This window comes from Mobula birostris, chromosome 18 (assembly GCF_030028105.1).
Source record: "Mobula birostris isolate sMobBir1 chromosome 18, sMobBir1.hap1, whole genome shotgun sequence".
NCBI classification, from domain to species: domain Eukaryota; kingdom Metazoa; phylum Chordata; class Chondrichthyes; order Myliobatiformes; family Myliobatidae; genus Mobula; species Mobula birostris.
The window spans coordinates 20,907,359-20,927,778 of record NC_092387.1 but is presented as its reverse complement, the minus strand read 5'-3'; the positions used below and the strand labels follow the sequence as shown (position 1 = coordinate 20,927,778).

Sequence of the window (20,420 nt, the reverse complement as noted above, 5' to 3'; positions counted from 1 at the left end):
GCCCATCCCCCTCCTGTCAATCAAACAAGTGTCTTGACGTCATCAGCAAAAACAAAACATATACTGTACACGACCGCAGCAAGAATTGCGTACAGATAATTAATGAAAAATATACAGAAAAGGAAAATATTCTTTTTGGGTAAAGAATGAGTTAAAATAATCAGACGGTTGTTTAATTTTTTTTTGGTCCGTTGCCCATGATGCCCCGCGCGTGTATATAAGCGGCGGGCGCCGGCGATGCGGCCGCTGAAGGTTCTGGAAGGGGAGCAGAGCGGATGGGCAGGCAGGGCCGACACAGCAAGCCGACATAACCCTGGGGGCGGGCTCAGTTTGCGGCCGGATGGTGAGAAGCTCCGTGGAACGGATACTCAACAGTCACTACTTCGGTAAAGAAAGAGGACAGAACTCACCGACGTCGGTCAGGATGATAAACGCCCAAGAGAGGTAAGGGAGGGGGGTTGTCAGCGGGGAGGGGCAAGTGGGGGTCCTAGAAGGAGATGAGGTGAGTGAGAGAGCGAAGGAGGGGATCGCCCAGGGGTGATGGGCGGGGGGGGGAGGGTGGAGCGGAAGGGAGGGGGAAAAGAGGCGGTCGCTGGCTGATGGGGACTCCGATGGTCCGAGGACGAATCGTGGTGATGGGTGTCCTTTAGGGATGTGTTGCGGTTTACGTGTTTAAAGGGGGCAGTGCATTTCTAGGTAGTGAGTTGTTGACAAAGTTCTGGATTGTGACGGACGATTGTTCCTCAATGGCGAGTTCTATTGTGGTGACTTAATAAAAAATTGTCTGCGAATCATACACAGCTATTAAATGATCCATAGTAACAAGTGTTTCCTGCCTTGTCACACACATTATCTATGTTTTCATTCGTTTGATGCCAGAAGAGTGCTATGCAAAGCAGTTGTTTATTTGAAATCTATATTCAAAAGCCAATTGAACCTTTCAAAAGATATTTTTGGCAAGATGAGAGATGGAAAATGGAAGATTAGAGTGTGTTTGGAATACAAAGCAAGTCTGTAGTGAACCTGAAAGTGAAATGATTCTATTTTAACTATGGACTGTAAAGAGGAAATGACGTGATATTCTCTAAATTGAATAAATAGTTGTATAAATTCCTTCTGCATTTCATTCTGCTATCAACAGCTATTTAAAAATGAATTTTAAAATTAATGGGAATGGATATTGCTGTTAAAACAGCTCATAAAAAGCGAGCACGAGGAAATCTGCAGATGCTGGAATTTCAAGCAACACAAAAATGCTGGTGACGTTTTGGGCCGAGACCCTTCGTAAAATGCGTTCACCAGCATTTTTATGTGTGTTTCATGAAAAGCGAGGCATGTGATCAGTGATCCCCTGCTGTTGTCTGATTTGGATGCTGAATAGGAAGACAAGTAACATCCAGCGATACTAAAATTGATCTACAAGCTGGAGGGACATAATATATTGAAGATGTTATTCTCATTTGAATAAATCATTCGAAGGTTAAAGGCTCAAAATAGATCATCAAAATCAGTTCAATAAATGATATTTGACCTGATTTTATATATTTCTTCAGCCTTGGATGATGGAAACTGACACACTTTAAATCTTCCCCTTTTCCTTTTGAAATATAAAAAATAATGTCTAACTTCCACGTAGAATTTCAATTGGTGTTTTCTTGTGTAATTTTGCCCATTAACACTGAAGATAAGATCATTTACAAGTGATCTGCATGTTCACATTTTATGCCGGGAAACATCTGGTTCGCAGCAGTAATTTGAAATAGAAGTTTGTGATTGTGCTGCTTAAACTTTCAATGTAGTTAGATAGTTTAGATGGCTTGGGCAAAGTTGAAGCAAATAATTTGACCTTATTTTTTAAATTAACTTGGATTAGCAAGGTATTGAAACTGTTGCCTACTAGATCTAAAATCTGCTATTTCTTTGGAAAATACTTTCTTATTAGAATTGTGTTGCAGCTTGGTTTTGAGAGCTACTTGAATTTTTGTCAGAAATTAATAGTCCTCATGACTGAAACTTCTAAAAGCTAAAGGATTCCCTACATAAACAAAAGAATATCTGCAGATGCTGGAAATCCAAGCAACACAATGCAACATTCCCTACATCTTGTTTTCTAAGATTGCCCTAAGATTTCTAATGTGGGAAAAATATACATTTGTCATTGAGTCTCAGCATTGATGCTCAAATCAATCCTGTTAATGACAATTGCCAGGAAAAATGGTAGATTCCCTTCCATCAAGTAAGCTTGCACCTTACTACATGGATGGTTTGCAGTGTGATAATTTTGGAGCAATCTTAACTTGTATTTATGAACTAATCTAAGTTATGACTTTATTCATTGGCCAAACAATACTTTCTAATTATTGATTGAGAACGCTGTACGTGTTAGGTTGGAATTAAATGCATTTATTTCACATTTGAGTTAGGTTCAAGGAATATAATTAAGTCACACAAGCCATGCAAGAGTAAGCATTTTGATAAATTATGTATCTTTGTTCAGTTGCTGTAAATATTTGCATGTGCATTCCACACAAGTTCTGAAGCTTGTCATAGTCATTCTCTTGCTACTTAGGCAAAACTTGTGTAGAAAGTTCCTTCCAATGCTGAGATCACATTCATCCTGTTGTAATCTTCTATGTATATTGTGTTCCTAGGTGGATTTCCTTCAGAGTTGTGATCATATAAATAGCATCATTGAAGTTATTTGTGCTTTGTATACCTCCAAATAAATACCTACCTACATAGACTGAGGTCTGAGATTAATGTGTGCTAATGTTAGCAAAAGGTACGAGTGTTGTTAGTTAATTTGTATTGTCGATTTCTCTTTAAAATAGAAATCCTTAATTTTGCTTGGTTACATTTCGAGTTCACTCATTTACACTCAGTCTCACATTTTTACCTAATGGTCAGTACATGGGTACAGTATTATACAAGATGATTTCCACATCTTGGCAGCAATAACTATACAGTCTGCACTTAGTGACATTCATAGAGTGCAACAAAATTGGAATAGAGCCATTGAGGAGCATGGGTCTATTTTACATTATATTTACTTTATAGTAACTATAAAGTATAGTATTTCTCACTGTGGTATCCTGTGTTTTGGCTCTTTCATTAAAGTACTTGTAATTCAAGGCTGGAAGAGATTTGTTTTAAGTCACATCATGATTCCAAATTTAAATTGAATACTGCTAAGGATACATGTTTTTATTGCAATTCCAAAGTTCAAGCAGTGCAAAAGAATGAAAATTTCTCATACTTTTAAAGCCAGTGAGCTATTGTATTGAATTTTAGTCTCTTGCCTTTAAAGCTAAGAGTGGGAAATGGGTGTGAGGGTTTGTAATTGCTGAGCTCTTGTGTCATAAGTGTTTCATACACATTTTCATTGAACCCATTGAGTACACTTACAAGGGGTGCTGCCACAAGAAAGCAGCATCCATCATCAAAGACCCCACCATCCAGGCCATGGCCACTTGCTACTGCCATCAGGTAGGAGGTTCAGGAGCTGTAGATCCCACACCACCAGGTTCAGGAACAGTTACTGTTACAGCCATTAGGCTCCTAAACTGGCATGGATAACTTCATTCACCACTGAACTGTTTCTGTGACTTTCAAGGACTCCTTACAACTCATGTTCTCATTATTTTAATTGCGCAGTTTGTCTTTTGCACATTGGTGTTTGACAGTGTTTGTATATGTATGATTTTAATAAAATTCCATTGTATTTTTGTGCAGATATCTGCAAGAAAATGCATCTCAAAGTATAATGTTAAAATATACATACTTTGATAGTAACTTTACTCTGATCTTTGATTTGTTTAAAATGATAAATCTCAAGGTTTTAAGTAGACTTTAGGTGGGGAATGCTTGGCATTGAAGTTCTGAAGAACCTGTTAGCATGGATCCTGGGGAGATGGAAACTAGTGCTCTCTTCTGACGAGGTAGAAGCAAATTTATGCAGTATTCTGGGAATTCTGTTGAGCCAAAATAATACAGCTACCCTGGAATTAATATATCCAAAAAGTGTTGGGTGTATTCTATTTCTCATCAAAATTTGCTTAATTTCAGCCACTTAATTAGCAGTGATAGGAATAAAGCAGTATCTGAGCATTCTGACTTTTATAGAATCTTGGTACACAAATTTGAAAGGTTATTAACAAATTGTCAGGCTTTGTTTCTGACCCTGGCTGTAGAGATTACTAATTGGTTCATTTTGGTCAATAAATGTGATTGAACCAAGCTGAAAGCCTTTTTGAGCTTGACAGGTACTTGTGGTTTACATTTTTGCAATGTTCTATTACAGTTTAGTATCTCTCTAAATTTATCAATGCTGCAATACAAGATCTTGGACTGTAAAAGCCAACCTGTTATGATTGATGATGACTTCCACTGTGGTTTTGTGGGTTCTGAAGTAGCTAGTGAGGCAATATAATCTACAGATTGAGCAGGAGCTACCCTGCTGTAGGTGATCATCTTAATTTTTTTTGTCATTTATAGACCTAGCAGGGTTCTGTCCTACTTATGCTGGTTGGACTATTAAAGTTTGTTAAGCATCTTTCTGAAGAGTTGTGTAGGGTAAGAAATGTGGCTGCTTGTTTTGCCAAACTGTGCTGAGTTTTCCTAGTATATTTTTAAATTTATTTTTCAGTGCCTGGGTAGCACTGGTGTTCATTGCCCATTCGGTATAGCTGATATGTGATGAGCCATCTAGGGTTGCTTGTGATTGCAGACCTTGTCTGTCACAATTATTTTTTGAACAAATAAGTAATTTAAACTTTGGTTTTGTCACAGCTCAAGTATAATTTGTGTTTTGTAATTAATCTTCTGTTTAGTGTTCTCAGTTTGAGATGGTCCTGTGTGAATTGGTAAATTGTCACATACCAAAAAACAGTGAAAATCTTTGTTTTGCATGCAATTCACGCAGGCCATTTAATTTACATTGAGATTTCACAAAGGAAATCAACAATGCAGCAGATATTGTAGCTTACGGAATGCAGTGCGGGCAATAAGGTGCAAAGCCATAACAAGGTAGGTTGAGGACAGGGGTCCTTCCTATCATAATAGAATATCATTTGATAATCTTATAACGGTGTTTTGAACCTGGTAGTACAGGCTTTTGTATCTACTGCAACTTGGGAGGAGAAATAAGACTTAAAGATATAGGAGGTGAATTTGGCCCATCAAGTGCTCTGCCATTTCATCATTGCTGATCCATTTCATTTCCCTCTCAGCAACAATCTCTTGCCTTCTCTCTGTATCCCTTCATACCCTGACTAATCAAGAATCTAACAACCTTTGCCTTATCTATAACCAATGACTTGGCCTCCACAGCCACCTGTTGCAATGAATTCTAGAAACATAGAAAATAGGTGTAGGAGTAGGCCATTCGGCCCTTCGAGCCTGCACCGCCATTCAGTGCGATCATGGCTGATCATCCAACTCAGAACTGTATACTTGCTTTCTCTCCATACCCTCTGATCCCTTTAGCCACAAGGGCCTTATCTAACTCCCTCTTAAATATAGCCAATGAACTGGGCTCAACTGTTTTTTGTGGCAGAGAATTCCACAGATTCACCACTCTCTGTGTGAAGAAGTTTTTCCTCATCTCGGTCCTAAAAGGCTTCCCCTTTATCCTCAAACTGTGACCCTTTGTTCTAGACTTCCCCAACATCGGGAACAATCTTCCTGCATCTAACCTGTCCAATCCCTTTAGAATTTTATACGTTTCAATCAGATCCCCCCTTAATCTTCTAAATTCCAGTGACTATAAGCCTAGTGGATCCAGTCTTTCACCATATGAAAGTCCTGCCATCCCAGGAATCAATCTGGTGAACTTTCTTTGTACCCCCTCTATGGCAAGAATGTCTGTCCTCAGATTAGGGGACCAAAACTGCACACAGTACTCCAGGTGTGGTCTCACCAAGGCCTTGTACAACTGCAGTAGTACCTCCCTGCTCCTTTACTTGAATCCTCTTGCTATGAATGCCAGCATACCATTCACCTTTTTCTACTGATTCACCACCCTCTAAAGAAAGGGCAGATGTCCAGGGTGAGTAGAGCTTTTGATTATGTTGGCTGCTTCACTGGGGCACCCCCAGAAGAGTGGAGCAGAGGCTCATTACCGTGACGTACTGAATTGTGTCCACAACTCTGAAGTTTCTTGCAGTCTCAGGCAGCGCAGTTGCCATACCAAGCCTGTTTGCTTGGCAGCGTTTAAATAGTGTAGTTATTGCATTGGAGATATTGTCTTTGTCAGTAATATGCACAATTATGTACTTTAGTGAAGTGCTGTTCATATGAAGAAGAAACTTGCTTTTGCTAGGGCAAAAAACCCTTGGATGTAAAAGGTACAAATATTTTTGCAGTAGTTAATGACCTGGAACACTTGTGATAGTTGCTGGAAGTTTGAAAAATATTTTCACAACATTGCAAGTAGTTTTTCTAAAAGCATACAGATTGCACTAAAAATGAAAACAAGGAATCTTCTAAGGTGGTAAATGAAATATCAGTCAAGTATATCGTTTTGTATAAATGCTTAACTTTTTGTTGAAGTGCATTCCAATTGGAATGTACTCTATAAGGCTTTCTTACTTGGTTAAATCAATGGCATTGCCTTGATCTATACCCCAAGCTAGATTCCTACATTCCTAAGACAGCTTCTCTTTCTTAAACATGGGTAACTCAGAAAGATGCTACCCTTCATACTTTTTGCCCATATGAATGTAATTGAATGCTGAGCAGTCTAGTTCTGATTTGAGTAATTAGTTGAAGCAGCTGATAAGTTGCTAGGACAGCTCCCTCGGGTGCTTCTGTAATGTTCTGAATTTAGTGGATTGGTCTTCAGCCAAAGCTAATTTTTGTACTAATGATGGTACTGCATTTATGATTGCTTATGCTGCTCATTTCCCTTTGCTCTTATTTGAGATTATCGTACAGTTTTTTGAATAATAGAAACCAATGATCTTTACTGATAATTTTTGTTCTAGCTATTTTATCTCAATGGTACTTTGCACTACATGGTGTAAAGTAGCATTGTGATGAAATAACGACAGCACAAAATCAGTGTCTTGTCAGTGTATGATCTGTCAAATGCAGTTATATTTCTATCAATTTTAACCTGAATGGGTTAAAGTTTGACAGATAAAAGAATGGCCTTTTGTATCTAAAGGAGTTACAAGGTCAGGATTTGCATTCCCATTTGCTGAGGTGAAGTAAAGGTGGAACTTGTAGAGATGCCTGTGAAATTCCAATCATCTTTGTACTCTGTGGTGTTACCAGAGGATGCAGTTGTACATAGTGCACACTTTAGAAAAAAGAATTTAAACCTGTATAGGATAGTCAGTACCTCTGGTAAAGTTTAGGAAAAAGTTACGTGATGTATTTGCAAACAAGAGAAAATCTGCAGATGTTGGAAATCCAAGCAATACAAACAAAATGTTGGAGGAACTCACCAGTCCAAGCAGCATCTAAGGAAAATAGTACAGTGGACGATTTGGGCTAAGACCCTTCAGGACTGCAGTAAAAAGGAAGAGGAAGAAGAGTAAGAAGGTGGGGGGTCTGCTTCTCTGATCACCCACATTCCATCCGATTGGATGAGTACTGCCTTCTGTACCATTGTCTACCATATTACAGACCAATTCCTTTTTTGTTGCACGTATTCTGATTTTGTATGTTTTTTAAGCCATCTGACTTTTGTATAATGAAGTGGTTGACCTGCTTGTGACCACATGGGCTTCTTGGTACTCCAGGTTTTCTTCTGAAAGACCTACATTTTGGACAGTTTAATTGGCCACTAAATTGTACCTACTGTGTAGCTGAATGATCAAATGCAAGGGGAACAAATTAGGAATATTGTAAATTCTCTCCCTCTTGCAAGTGTACTGTTTTTTGGGCAAGGACCAACATTGTATAGTATTCTAGGTATGGACACACCAGCACCTGGGGTAATTAATGTACTTTTATTCAATCCTCAAGCAATGAGGAATCCTGTCTTCCTGATTGCAGCTTGTTGTAGTTCCCATGTACGTGAACACTTAATCTTTTGAACATCAATCATTTGTCTCTCCAGACCAAAAAACAATTATTTTATCTACTGACATGGATAATATGGATAACTCTACATTTTTTCCATACAATTTTCCATGTTTGTAACTCACAAGTTTGTGTACTCCCTTGAAAGCTCTTTGCAATCCCTATCATTGCTCAATTTTTTTGCTTAATTTCGTATTATTAGCAAACTTGGAAATGTTGCATTTAGTCTCATCAGCCAAATCATTGGCATATATTGTGTATAGTTGTGGCCCAAAGACTGATCTCTGTGATACCAAACTAGTCACAACCTGTCAAGCCAGGGAGGTCTGCTTCATGCATTCTGTTTTATCTAGTAATAAACTCTCAGCCCACATTGGTTATTTTAAGCACACTCGCCCCAAATTCCACACACTTTGTTTAAAGCTCCACTGTATGGAACCTTATCAAAAGTCTTCAGGAAGTAGAAAATTCACCACATCCATTTGTTGCCATATCTACTTCAGTAGAGTTAGCCTCAAAACTCCAGTGGATCAAACATGGTTTCCCTTTCATAAATACATATTCTCTTGACTCAGTTTTTCCTTTGGATCTTGATACTACATTCATTAATATAAATTCTATTGTTTTCCTAACTTTAATGTTTACAGGTCAGGAGTATGTTATCACATTTGCTACTGTTAGTCGTCAGGAACCTCTAGAATCCATAGAATTTTAGACGATTAAAGAATCCACTATCTCTATAGCCACCAACTTCATTAACTTCAGTAATTTTAATGCTAATTTCTTTGTACAGTATCCTTGGTTCTTGGTTATTTGTAGGATGTTTTCAGTGAAGTTTCTTCAACACTTTTATGATAACTGATCTATCAGACCCACCCAGGTCCTCCCCAGGTTATAAATGCCTGAATTGTGCACAGCCCATACATATGAATGAGTGTTTTGGGAGGCTACCAGTGACAAATTTATTACTCCCTGGTCAGTAGATTACCCCATCAGTTTTTAGAAAGGTATTATATTTTTTAATCAATAGCTAAAGGGTTTTTTTTAAAGCAGTGTTTTAATTATGAAGTATAGTGGACTTTTGGTGCCATTTTGGTTGGGGGAAGGGGAGAAGATAATTTAAATGTTAAAATGTATTTCTGACCTGAAAACATGATTTAAGTCTGTTTTGCAACATAGATCAGTGCTGCTGAGTAGGAAAGGAAGTGTTGCCTGCAGCCAAAGCAGTAAATTGGTTATTAATGCAGTGTACTGAGATACCGTGAAAAACATGTTTTGCATACCTTCCTTTTCCTAGCCCTTGTAAGTAATTTTGCAATCCATTATCCCACAACTGACATGTTAAGGGTACTTCATTGTAGATGTTTGCTATGAGAGCAAACAGTCTTTATTTCTCAGCAATTAAAGAATTTCCTTTTATAAAATCTCAATGCCAACTGACTTAAGATGTAAATTTAGCATGTAGTGGGCATCTGGCCTTTTTAAAGATTGGACGTCAGATATTGATTCATAACCTGGCTAACTGAAGTTAAAAATTATGTGAGATGGGTATATATGAGCAAGTGACTCAGTGGGAAATGCATGTTCTTTTTAAAATGCAAAGATGAAATTAGTTTGAAATGAGTTGGTCAGAAAGCTTGTATGTAGCTGGTTTTCTGCCCTAACATTATTAGTATTGTTGATATCTAGTTCTTGAAATAAATGTGCTTAACACTGCTTTTGTGTTTTTTTTTGCAGTAATATTCCTTTGTGTGGTACCTCTCAGCAACAATACTGCAGGCACCTCGGTCCAGGGCCTCTGTGGTGCTCCTGATGCCCCTCACCCATCAGTGAAGATCCCGGGTGGGCGAGGGAACGGAAGGGATCACACTCTTGCAGCTCTCTTGCATGCGGTTTGTATAGTTTTTCTACATAAGATTAAAAAATCAAGTTGCTGATCTGGTACAAAAACTGGAGTGTGATCCATAAACATAGCCAGTGTGGGTGTTTCTCTGTAATTGAAAACAGCTAATAGGTGAAATGTGTTGTAATTGAAAACAGTTAAAAGGTGGATTGTATCATGTTCTGACAGTGGTTACAATAATAGAGCCAGTAACGACTTCAAAGGTACATTATTTAAAGTTGCAGCATTTTGGCAAGCTGCTCCTTATATCATGCAGCATGAATTGTATAATATGGCAGTCCTCAGAGAGATCAAACTTCGAGTTTATTGTGGTCCAGTGTCATTTTACAATTGAAATTATCATGTAGCAAAGGTTATCAAACTAAAATTTCTGAAGCTGTGAATTTGGCTATGATGCAATGGAAATTTGAAACTGGATGTTAATAGTGAAGGTTGTAAAAAGATCTATACCCATGATCTTGAGCATTCTTAGGCCCAAAAGACTTTGATCTTAAATCTTGCGGTGCTGGGCATTATAGTGTTCTTGCACAATACAAGTAAAATGCAATGACTATTGAAATTCTAAATTAAAATCCATAGATACTAACAAGTACTCAGCATTAATGACAAGAGTTAATGGTGGGTCTTTTTGGATTTGAGGATGTTAAGATTCAAGCAGTTTAACTAAACAAAGCAAAAAAAAAAGGTTAAGATTTGGTGTGTAGGGAAGCATAATTAAATGGCAAAAGCAATGGTGCAAGGACAACTTTATTATCGAAAGATAGTAATGTGGTAAACTTGAAATCTGGCATGCAAACATTTTTATTAACAGTGTGTGATACACACAAAATGCTCAAGGAACTTAGCTGGCTGGACAGCACAGTCGATGTTTTGGGCCGATACCCATCATCAGGACTACAGCATTTTGTGTGTATTGATTTATGCTTTTATACTTTATACTTTATTGTTGCCAAACAATTGGTACTAGAATGTACAATCATCATAGCGATATTTGATTCTGTGCTTCCCGCTCCCTGGATTACAAATCGGTAGTAAATACTAAAAATTTAAATTATAAATCATAAATAGAAAATAGAAAAAGGGAAAGTAAGGTAGTGCAACAAAACCAAGATGCAAGTCCGGGTATTTGGAGGGTACGGCCCAGATCCGGGTCAGGATCCGTTCAGCAGTCTTACCACAGTTGGAAAGAAGCTGTTCCCAGATCTGGCCATACAAGTCTTCAAGCTCCTGAGCCTTCTCCTGGAGGGAAGAGGGATGAAAAGTGTGTTGGCTGGGTGGGTCGTGTCCTTGATTATCCTGGCAGCACTGCTCCGACAGCGTGCGGTGTAAAGTGAGTCCAAGGACGGAAGATTGGTTTGTGTGACGTGCTGCGCCGTATTCACGATCTTCTGCAGCTTCTTCCAGTCTTGGACAGGACAACTTCCATACCAGGTTGTGATGCACCCTAGAAGAATGCTTTCTACGGTGCATCTATAAAAATTAGTGAGGGTTTTAGGGGACAGGCCTAATTTCTTTAGTTTCCTCAGGAAGTAAAGGCGCTGCAGATTTTTTTCTTGTTTGTGTATTAAAACTGTGGCTTCGCTATTGGCCTCCTCAACTGCAATGAGTCCCTAGACCACCTTGGTAGCTCTAGTGTAGCTTCCATAATTAGCATGTTCTTTATTAATATTATCCACTGCTCCTATTTTCTCTCAACATTAAGGCTGTAATATACAGTTGCCAGACAAAGTTTGTAAACTCTTTGCAATTACCGGCTTTCTGCATTTTTTACTCATAAGAAGTGGTCTAATCTTCATTTAAGTCATTAATAGACAAACGCAATCTGCCTAAACTAATTACACAAAACAACTGTACATTTCATGTCTTTATTGAACACTGTTTAATCATTCACAGTCCAGGCTGGAAAAATTATGTGAACCCTTGTGTCAACCAAATGTTTCCTGTAACTGCTGATCAAACTTGCAGAGCAGCAAGGAGGAATTTTAGACTATTCCTCCATTTTAAAATAAAAACCTGTTTCAGTTCTTCAGTATTTCTGGGATACCTTGCATGAACAGCCCTCTTCGGGTCATGGCACAGCATCTCAATTGGGTTAAGGTTTTGGACTTGGCTATTCCAAAGCATGAGTTTTCTTCTTTTTAAACAATTCTGTTGTTGATTTGCTCTTGTGTTTCAGGTCATTGTCTTGTTGCATCATCCAGCTCGTATTCAGCCTCAGCTGATGGACTGCTATAAAATATCTTGATAAATTTTTGAATTCATGGTTCCCTCAATGAAAGCAAGCTGTCCAGGTCTTGAGGCAGCAAAATAGCCCCAAACCATGATGCCTCTTCCACCACCCTTCACAGCTGAGATGAGGTTTTGATGTTGGTGTGCAGTCCCCTTTTTCCTCCAACAGAGCGGTGTGCATTTCTGCCAAAAAGTTCAACTTCTGTCTCATCTGTCCACAGAACATTGTCCCACAAGTGTTGAACATTCCAAGTGGTCTTTTGCAAACTTTAGATATACAGTAATTGCTTTTTTTGGGAGAGCAGTGGTTTCTTCTGTGGTGTCCTTCCATGAACACCGTTCTTGTTCAGTGTTTTTATAGTCGACACATGAACAGAGACTTCAAGTTCTAGAGATTTCTGCAGGTCTTTTGCTGTTATCATTGGGTTCTTTTTCACCTCCTTCAGCATTGCACGTTGTGCTCTTGGTGTGATCTTTGCAGGACACCCACTCCTAGGGAGTGGAGCAACAGTACTGAATTTCCTCCATTTGTAGACAGATTCTCTTACTGTGGACTGATGAACACTCAGGTCTTTAGAAATGCTTTTGCAGCCTTTTCTAGCTTCATGCATCTCCATAATTCTAAGGTCTTCTGGAAGTTGTTTTGATCGAGGCATGGTGCATATAGAGATCTTTCTCAAGAAGAGCAGGCTCTGTCAGTAAACTGATTGTCTTTTTTGTAGGGCAGAGCACCTCCACAACCCACACCTCCAATCTCATCTCATTGATTGGAACACCTGACTTTTGTAGAAGGCATTGCCCCAGAGGTCCACATACTTGTTTAAATAATGTACTCAGTATTGATGAGAAATACAATTGTTTGTTAATAGCTTGGCACATTGTTTGTCTATAGTGTCTTGGATGAAGATCAGACCTCATTTTGAGTTCATTAATGGAGGAAGCCAGGTAAATTGCAAAGGGTTCACAAACTTTTTCTTGTAACTCCATGTCATTAAAAATGAAGCAAGATTGAACTCATATGATCAAAATGGTGCCACATATCCCTTAAGATTATTGATAATGCCATATTACCAGTATTGTTGACTCTTCATCTCCATTAAATCATATTATTGTTAAGCTCTTCATGTTATCACTTAGAAATTGACATTGTTGTTGTGCTGTTTTGTTTTGACTTTGAAGTTCGTTGCTATGGTGACCAATCCAGTGCTTGCCTGCGTTTTATTAAAAATGCTGAGCTACTGAATTGAAAGTATGCTCCTGATTTTCAGACTTGATATAGGCAATTGCCCCAAAATTCCCCAAATGTATTATTTCAGTTCATAAATGCATGGTAATCTTGTTAGACGCAATGGCTCTTATAATTTTGTGAATTTGATCCCTGATATGGAGCAGTTTGACACCAAAGCCTGCAGCATTGAATTGGGAGGGAAGCTGACATTATACAATGAAGGGGGAGGGGGGTAGAGATTAACAATACTTTTGAAGTGGAATGCCAGAGAGAAATAGCCTAGCATTGTATGTTGTGGAGATTATGAATGGACACAAAAGAAAGAGCTACTAATGCCATACTATTAGTACTTGTAGCAATCACCTGCAATGCTAGGGGAAGAATCCTTGTAAGATTTTCGTATTTTGTGCCTCTATTTGTGCTGAGTGTTTTGAAGGGATCTATACTGGGACCTCGGCTGTTTGTGATGTATATAAATGACCTGGATGAAAATGTAGAGGGGTGCATTAGTAAGTTTGCAGACAATATGAAGATTGGTGGCATAGTGGATAGCATAAGGACTGGCAAAGAATACAGTGGGGTTGATCAGTGGAGATACGGGCAGAAAAATGGCAGATGGAGTTTAACCCAGCCAAATGTGAAGTGTTGCAGCTTAGTAGGTCAAACGTAAAGAGACAGTAGACTTAAGGGAAAGACACTTAACTCTGCTGATGAGTAGAGGGATCTTGGAGTCCAAACTCGTAACTCCCAGAAAGTGACTACGCAGGTTGATATGGTGATTAGGAGAGCAAATAGCATGATTGCCTTTAATAGTTGAGGCATTGAGTTGGAGTCAGGAAGTTGTGTTGCAGCTTTATAAAACTCCTGTTAGGCCACATCTGGAGTATTGCATACGGTTCTGGTCACCCCATTATAGGAAGGATATTGCGGCTTTGGAGAGGGTGCAGAAGAGGTTCACCAGAACGTTGCCTAGATTAGAGGGCATGTGCTATAACAAGAGGTTGGGCAAATTTGGGTTGTTTTCTCTATAGTGTCAGAGGCTGAAGGGAGATCTGATAAAGGTTTATAAGATTGATAGGCGAAGATAGAGTATTCAGTATCTCTTCCCAGGCTTGAAATGTCTAATACCAGAGAGCATGCATTTAAGGTGAGAGGGTATAATTTCAAATGAGATGTGAGGGGTAAGTTTGTGTTTTTTTTTAAGTGATGGGTGCCTGGGGTGGTGGTTGAGGCAGACACATTAGGGACTTTTATGAGACATTTAGATAGCCCATGAATGAAAAGAAAATAGAAGGATTTGGATATTGTGTGGATAGAGGATATTAGTTTAGTTAGTCATTTGATTACTAATTTGTTTGGCACAACATTGTGGGCCAAAGGGTCTGTTCCTGTGCTGTACTGTTCTATTATTTAGTTAAAAATGCTAAAAGGCTGAGTAATTATGCTGTTATGACTCGGTAGTTATTTCCTACATCTTGCCTGTTTTTCTCAGTGTGGAAATGTGTGCAGAGTACTTTTCCTCAATTGGTGCCTTTCTTATTTGTAGGATGAGAAGCTAACCGTAACGCAAGAACTACCAGCAAATGGAAAACAGCATATTATCCACTTTCAGTACAAGTTGACAGACTCTAAGATCTCTAAATGGAATGCAGTTTTCTCCAATAATAGTCTCTTTCTGGAGATCCCTGATGGTATTTTGGCAGAAGGAAGCAAGGAAGGGTGAGTGGTTTGAAACCTGTTATGTTCTCATGTCCTTGTCTGTATTGAGCCATATAAAAATATTTTTCAGATTTAGCATTCAAATTAACTTTTTCACCTTGCTTCAGGGTAGCCTGAGAGGAGGAGATTGTCTAATACATTCAGCTTTAGTGTTAAGAAGAAACTGGTAGATTTCTCTTGGCAGTAAAATGAAATGAACTCTTAGATACTTATTGCAGCAGGGTGATTTGGGAGTTGAATTTTGTAAAAAGCTTGAGGCTTCTGTTGATTGTCGTCCTTTAGTGAATTTGCCATTGTATTTGCTTGCATTCCTAAAATTTAGGCTTTAAATAATATTGGTCTACATCTGGTGCTTCCAAATGGCTGTCTCTGACTTCAGGTTGTATCTTAAATTTCATTCTCCAGTGCTCTTTCCACTGATGCAATTAATGCTATCCACTGAGTGTACTTTATTTAATACTGCTACCTTGGGTATCCATTAAAAATACCATAAATCAAGAAATATTCTAGCTGATTTTAACCTACGATCTTGCTCAAATAGTACTAAAATTAATCCAGTATTTCTTTTCCATTGTGTGTTTTGTTTGTTTCTCATTCTTTGACTGTTAAGTTAAATGTGATTGGCAAGTCTTGCTATTCTCACGCATTTGCATTCAGTTCCTGAACCAAACATAAAGTGCAGTTCTTTGAAATACAAAATGGAATTTGTCTAACTCTTTTGTGCATTATGGGACATTTTGACCTTTTGTACCATAGGCTTATGGTTACTTCACTTAACTTGGTTGTAATGAGAACAGGAATAATAGGGTAGCACTGAGGCTTTGGGCCTACTCCATGACGTTCCGGGAATTCGGATCTAAGGACTCAATTTGTTTCAGAATGCTGTTGCTTTCTTTGTTTGCATGATTTGTTTTTTCTCTTTCCCTGCACATTGGGTGTTGATTTTTTTTTATTATTGGGTTCTTCGGGTTTCTTGCTTTAGGGCTGCTTGTAAGCAGACAAATCTCAAGGTTGTATAATTTATACATTCTTTGATAAATGTACTTTCTATCTTTGAGATAGAACTGCTGCATCATTGTGTTGGGGCCTAGTGCATAGGTAAGTGGTAGATTATGGGACATTCAGAGAATAAAAATAAACTGGGATTAATGTAAGAAATGTGTAAATGGTCAGTAGTCTGCATGAATTCAGTGGGCAAAGGTTCTGTTTCTATAATATATGACAATTGATAGGATAGGTTTAAACTTTCTACTTCCTTTAGACTTGTTTTGTTTTGGCCAGGTTAACTGTGCTGTTAGAATTTGCTGAGGAGAAGCTGAAGGTGGAGTACGTATTTGTCTACTTCTACAAAAACAGAGAAGATCGAGGTAAGGGCTTTTTATTATTTCTGTATTAATAAACACTGAAGAAATGTCCAATAACTGTCATCAACCCTGTCAGTTTTTCAGTCTTTTTTCCTAAAAGCTAGGTTGAATATTGACTTGGTGAAGAATAAAAAGTAATAGCAAAGGAAAATGGTGATTAGATGCTTCCTATCAGTGAATGCATGCCAACGTCTTGAATTTCATGTAGTGTCTCAATTTACAAATGTTTAGTTCTTGCAAGATTTGTATTTTCTAGGAATAACAAATTAAAGCATTGGATTCTTTTCTCTTCACAGCTATTCTTTTGAGGACATTCAGCTTCATGGGCTTTGAGATTGTGAGACCAGGCCATCCCTCAGTTCCAGCTCGGCCTGGTGTCTTGTTTATGGTGTACTCCATTGATCAGTCATTATCTGAGGAGGAGTGACCACATACTGTGTTTTCCTTTCCCTCCTTTATAATGTAGCTCAATTGGGAGAGGGTAGTCCTTAGTATAAACGCTGTGTAATACCCATAGCTACAGCCTGTAAAAGGTGCAAATTTTTGTTGTCTTTTGCGTAAGCAAAATTTGATCATCTTGCCTAGATGTTCTTTAGGCAGCCTGGGCTGAATTCAGCTTCATGGATTGATACTGAGCAGTAATTGTCTCAAATTACAACTTAGTCAAGATTTTTTTTGTCTTCTGTTTCTTGAACTGTGTGACAATTTGTCATTGCTGTTTACAGAAAACATTGAAAGCCTCTGCATTCCTTTCACATACTGTGTGTTTTTATGTACCTTCTTGAAAGCTGTTTAAATAAAATAAAATATTTCAAATTTACCTTTGCATGATGTATTGTTTTTCTTTTATGCATGGTTGGGTTCTGTTCAAGGCATATTGCCCATTCATAGGGGTATTCATTTGGGAATTTATCAAAATCTACCATTTGATGCTGACTTGCCCCCTAATCAGGAATTTATAGTGCTCAATATTTGGGTATTTATAGTTTATTCACAAAATATTTTCTAGTGGGTCACTTTTCATTTGCATTTTCTTTTTTCAAATATCAATTTTACATGACTAGCATAACAATTGCTATTTCTGGTTTATGTAAATAGCTATCAGCATTAAAAAATAAACTCAATTTGTATCGCACTTAATTGACTGCTACATTGGAGTGATTTTACAAATCTGAAAATCTTGACATTTGCAGCCACTTGTAATTTGTGCAAAGCTCTAGCTTTCTCATTTACCTCCTAAACTAAAAAATAAGGAAATCCATTGTTCAGAGTCTAAATGTGAAATTAAAAGGCCTAAATGTGAAATTTTTAAGACTGTTAAAGCAGGGATGTAATATTTAAACAGGCCTTGGGTGTAAAAGAATTCTTTGACTTGCAACATTAGACTTTATTGTAGAACAGAAGTTCTCTAATACAGAATTTTGAGAAAAGCAGTTGGAAAATTGACTAAGCTTTCAAGTTGAGATGCAGATTTACCCTTCATTGCACATGATGACATTTGTTGCAGTAAGCCATGTTATGCAAAAAAAGTGCTGCATTTTATGGACGTCAGCCCTTCCTTTTCCACCATTTTCTTGTGCATTCATACAGCGCTTGCTGCTATTGCAGTTCACCAAGCAATTGCATTGGGTAATGCAATTGATCATTTATTGGGTTATCTGTTTATTTAAATAAATGGTTTTGGTATTCTTGCAGATTGGCCATTGTTTTGAACAAAGCTGCCACACGTAACTGTACATTTACTTGGAGACCAACCGGCACACCATTTTAACCATTGATCATGGGGGGGTACCAGAGTTGAAAAATTAGAGAAACCAGCCTGGAGGTTGTAGTGAACAAACTCTGGGGGAATGTAGCAAAGCTGGACAATCTGTACATTGTTTAATTGCCAAGTTTGTGTTTCTATTTTAATTTTCTGATCTATGTCCAATCTTCCAGTATTTCCATTTGGTAGGAAATTCCAAATGTCACACATATACATCAACCAGCCCAACACTCAAACCTAATCCTAACGTCCAAGGGGGCACACACCCCAACAGACCCTAGGCACATCCCGATTATCCCTGGCCACACTCCCACAAACCCGATTACCTTTGTCAGGAGGGGCAAGATCCAAGAAAGACAAGTGTTGGACTTGGTTAATGAAGGCGTGGGCCAGATCAAAGTGGCAGGGTTGCGTGAAATAGAATCTCAAGTGAGGAGATCAAAAAGCACAAGAGGACTGATTTGCCCACTGCCCGCATACTCTCAATGACCTGAGCTTGATAGGCACCCCATTCATGACCATTCTCTCACTCCACCAATGCACAGCAGCAGCAGTTATATATACCATCTACAGCACCTTAGCAAGATTCCTTAGAGATATGGCTTGGAACAGGCCCTTCTGGCCCAACATGCTGAACTGCCTAGCAGCACACCTATTTAACACTAGTTTAATCTCAGGACAAATCAAAATGACCAATTAACCTACTAACCAGTACATCTTTGGACTATGAGAGGGTACTGGAGCACCCAGAGGAAACGTGTACAAACTCCATACAGATGGTGCCAGAATTGAACTCCAACCTCCAGAATTCTCCAAGCTGTAATAGTGTCACACTATGGTGGCGCTCCAAGTCCATGACTTATACCAGATAGAATGGCAAGGGAAGCAAAAGCAATGGTAACACCACCACTTGGCAATTGCCCTCCAATCCACACTATCTTTGTAAAATATCTCCAAAAACATTCTCAAGGGGTAGGGTGAGCAACTAGAGGCCATGCTGCACATTGGCACCAATGACATGGGTAGAAGGGGAGAAGAGGTACTGTGCAATGGGCATAGGGAGTTGAGAAAGAGGCTGTAATGTCTGGATTAGTAGCAGGCAGCTATCAATCCCAGGGGATCATGGATCTCCAGGACACAAACTGGGTGGGAAGATTTGAAGAACCGGCTGTTGCTCTTGTAGCAGGTTCCCCCTCTCCACACCACTGATGTAGTCCAAGGGAAGGGCAAGTGCTGATACAGCTTGGCACCAGTGTCATCGCAAAGGTTGCCAGACGGAAGTTGTAAACAGCCTCAATCTGCTTTAGGGACCCCGGCTTTGGATTTCTTCCTTGCGGTTTACTCCTGGAGCCTTTCCCATGGGTGGGTATGGCCGCAAGGCAGCAGAGTTTTCCTTCTGGGTGGACTGCTGTCCAAGGCTGACGAGCCCCAACTACCTGAAGCAACTGGTTTTGAGGCACCAGTGGTCTGCCTTTTCCCCTTGTCAGTAGAAACAGTTCCACCGGGCCTAGTAGCTAAACCACACGTGAAGGACAAGAGTTGGCCTTGGTTGTCAGAGGCTGTTGGAGATGCACACCATTTGGAGCACTTTATAGGTAGTGGGAGCTTATCCTCACTAGCACTAACAATTAGTGGAAAATGCGCTAGTGCTGCTCAGGAGGGCTTAAACTAGTTTGGCAGTGGATTGTACACCAGAGCACCAGGAGGGATTGGGGGGGAAGGTAGATGTCATGACCAGTAATAACAGACACGGGTGAGGTAAAAGACACAATGGGACAGAGGGTCTGAAGTCAGTATTTTAATGCTATGAGTATTGGGGATAAGGATGATGAACATGGAACTGAAATAAGGCCATAACAAATTTGGTTGAAAGAGGGAAAAGAATGGATGCTTAATTTTCCAGGGTTTTAATGTTCTTGAAAAGATTGAGATGGAGGTAGTGGAGATGTGGTTGCATTATTAATCAGAAACAATATCAAATATACACTCAGAGGGAAATAACGGAGGGCTCGTCCACTAAGCCTCTATGGGTAGAACTCAAAAATAAGAAAGGTGCAATTACTCTGATGGGGTTATATTACAGACCCCTCAATAATTAACTATTTTGTGGAGCAAATTTTCAGGCACTTTAGGGAAAGTTGTAAAAACAGTAGGGTTGTTGAAGTGAGTGACTTCAAGAACTTC

The 20,420-nt window shown here is 39.0% G+C and overlaps 1 protein-coding gene across 1 annotated transcript; it reads left to right on the top strand.

Moving 5' to 3' along the window:
* Positions 1 to 231: 231 nt before the first annotated feature.
* LOC140212003 (ornithine decarboxylase antizyme 2-like) lies at positions 232 to 17,291 on the top strand. Its single transcript, XM_072282349.1, is given in 6 exon segments — positions 232 to 444; positions 9,766 to 9,838; positions 9,840 to 9,920; positions 14,935 to 15,107; positions 16,389 to 16,474; positions 16,768 to 17,291. Coding segments are annotated over 6 exon segments (648 nt in total). The 5' UTR covers positions 232 to 340; the 3' UTR covers positions 16,899 to 17,291.
* Positions 17,292 to 20,420: the final 3,129 nt, after the last annotated feature.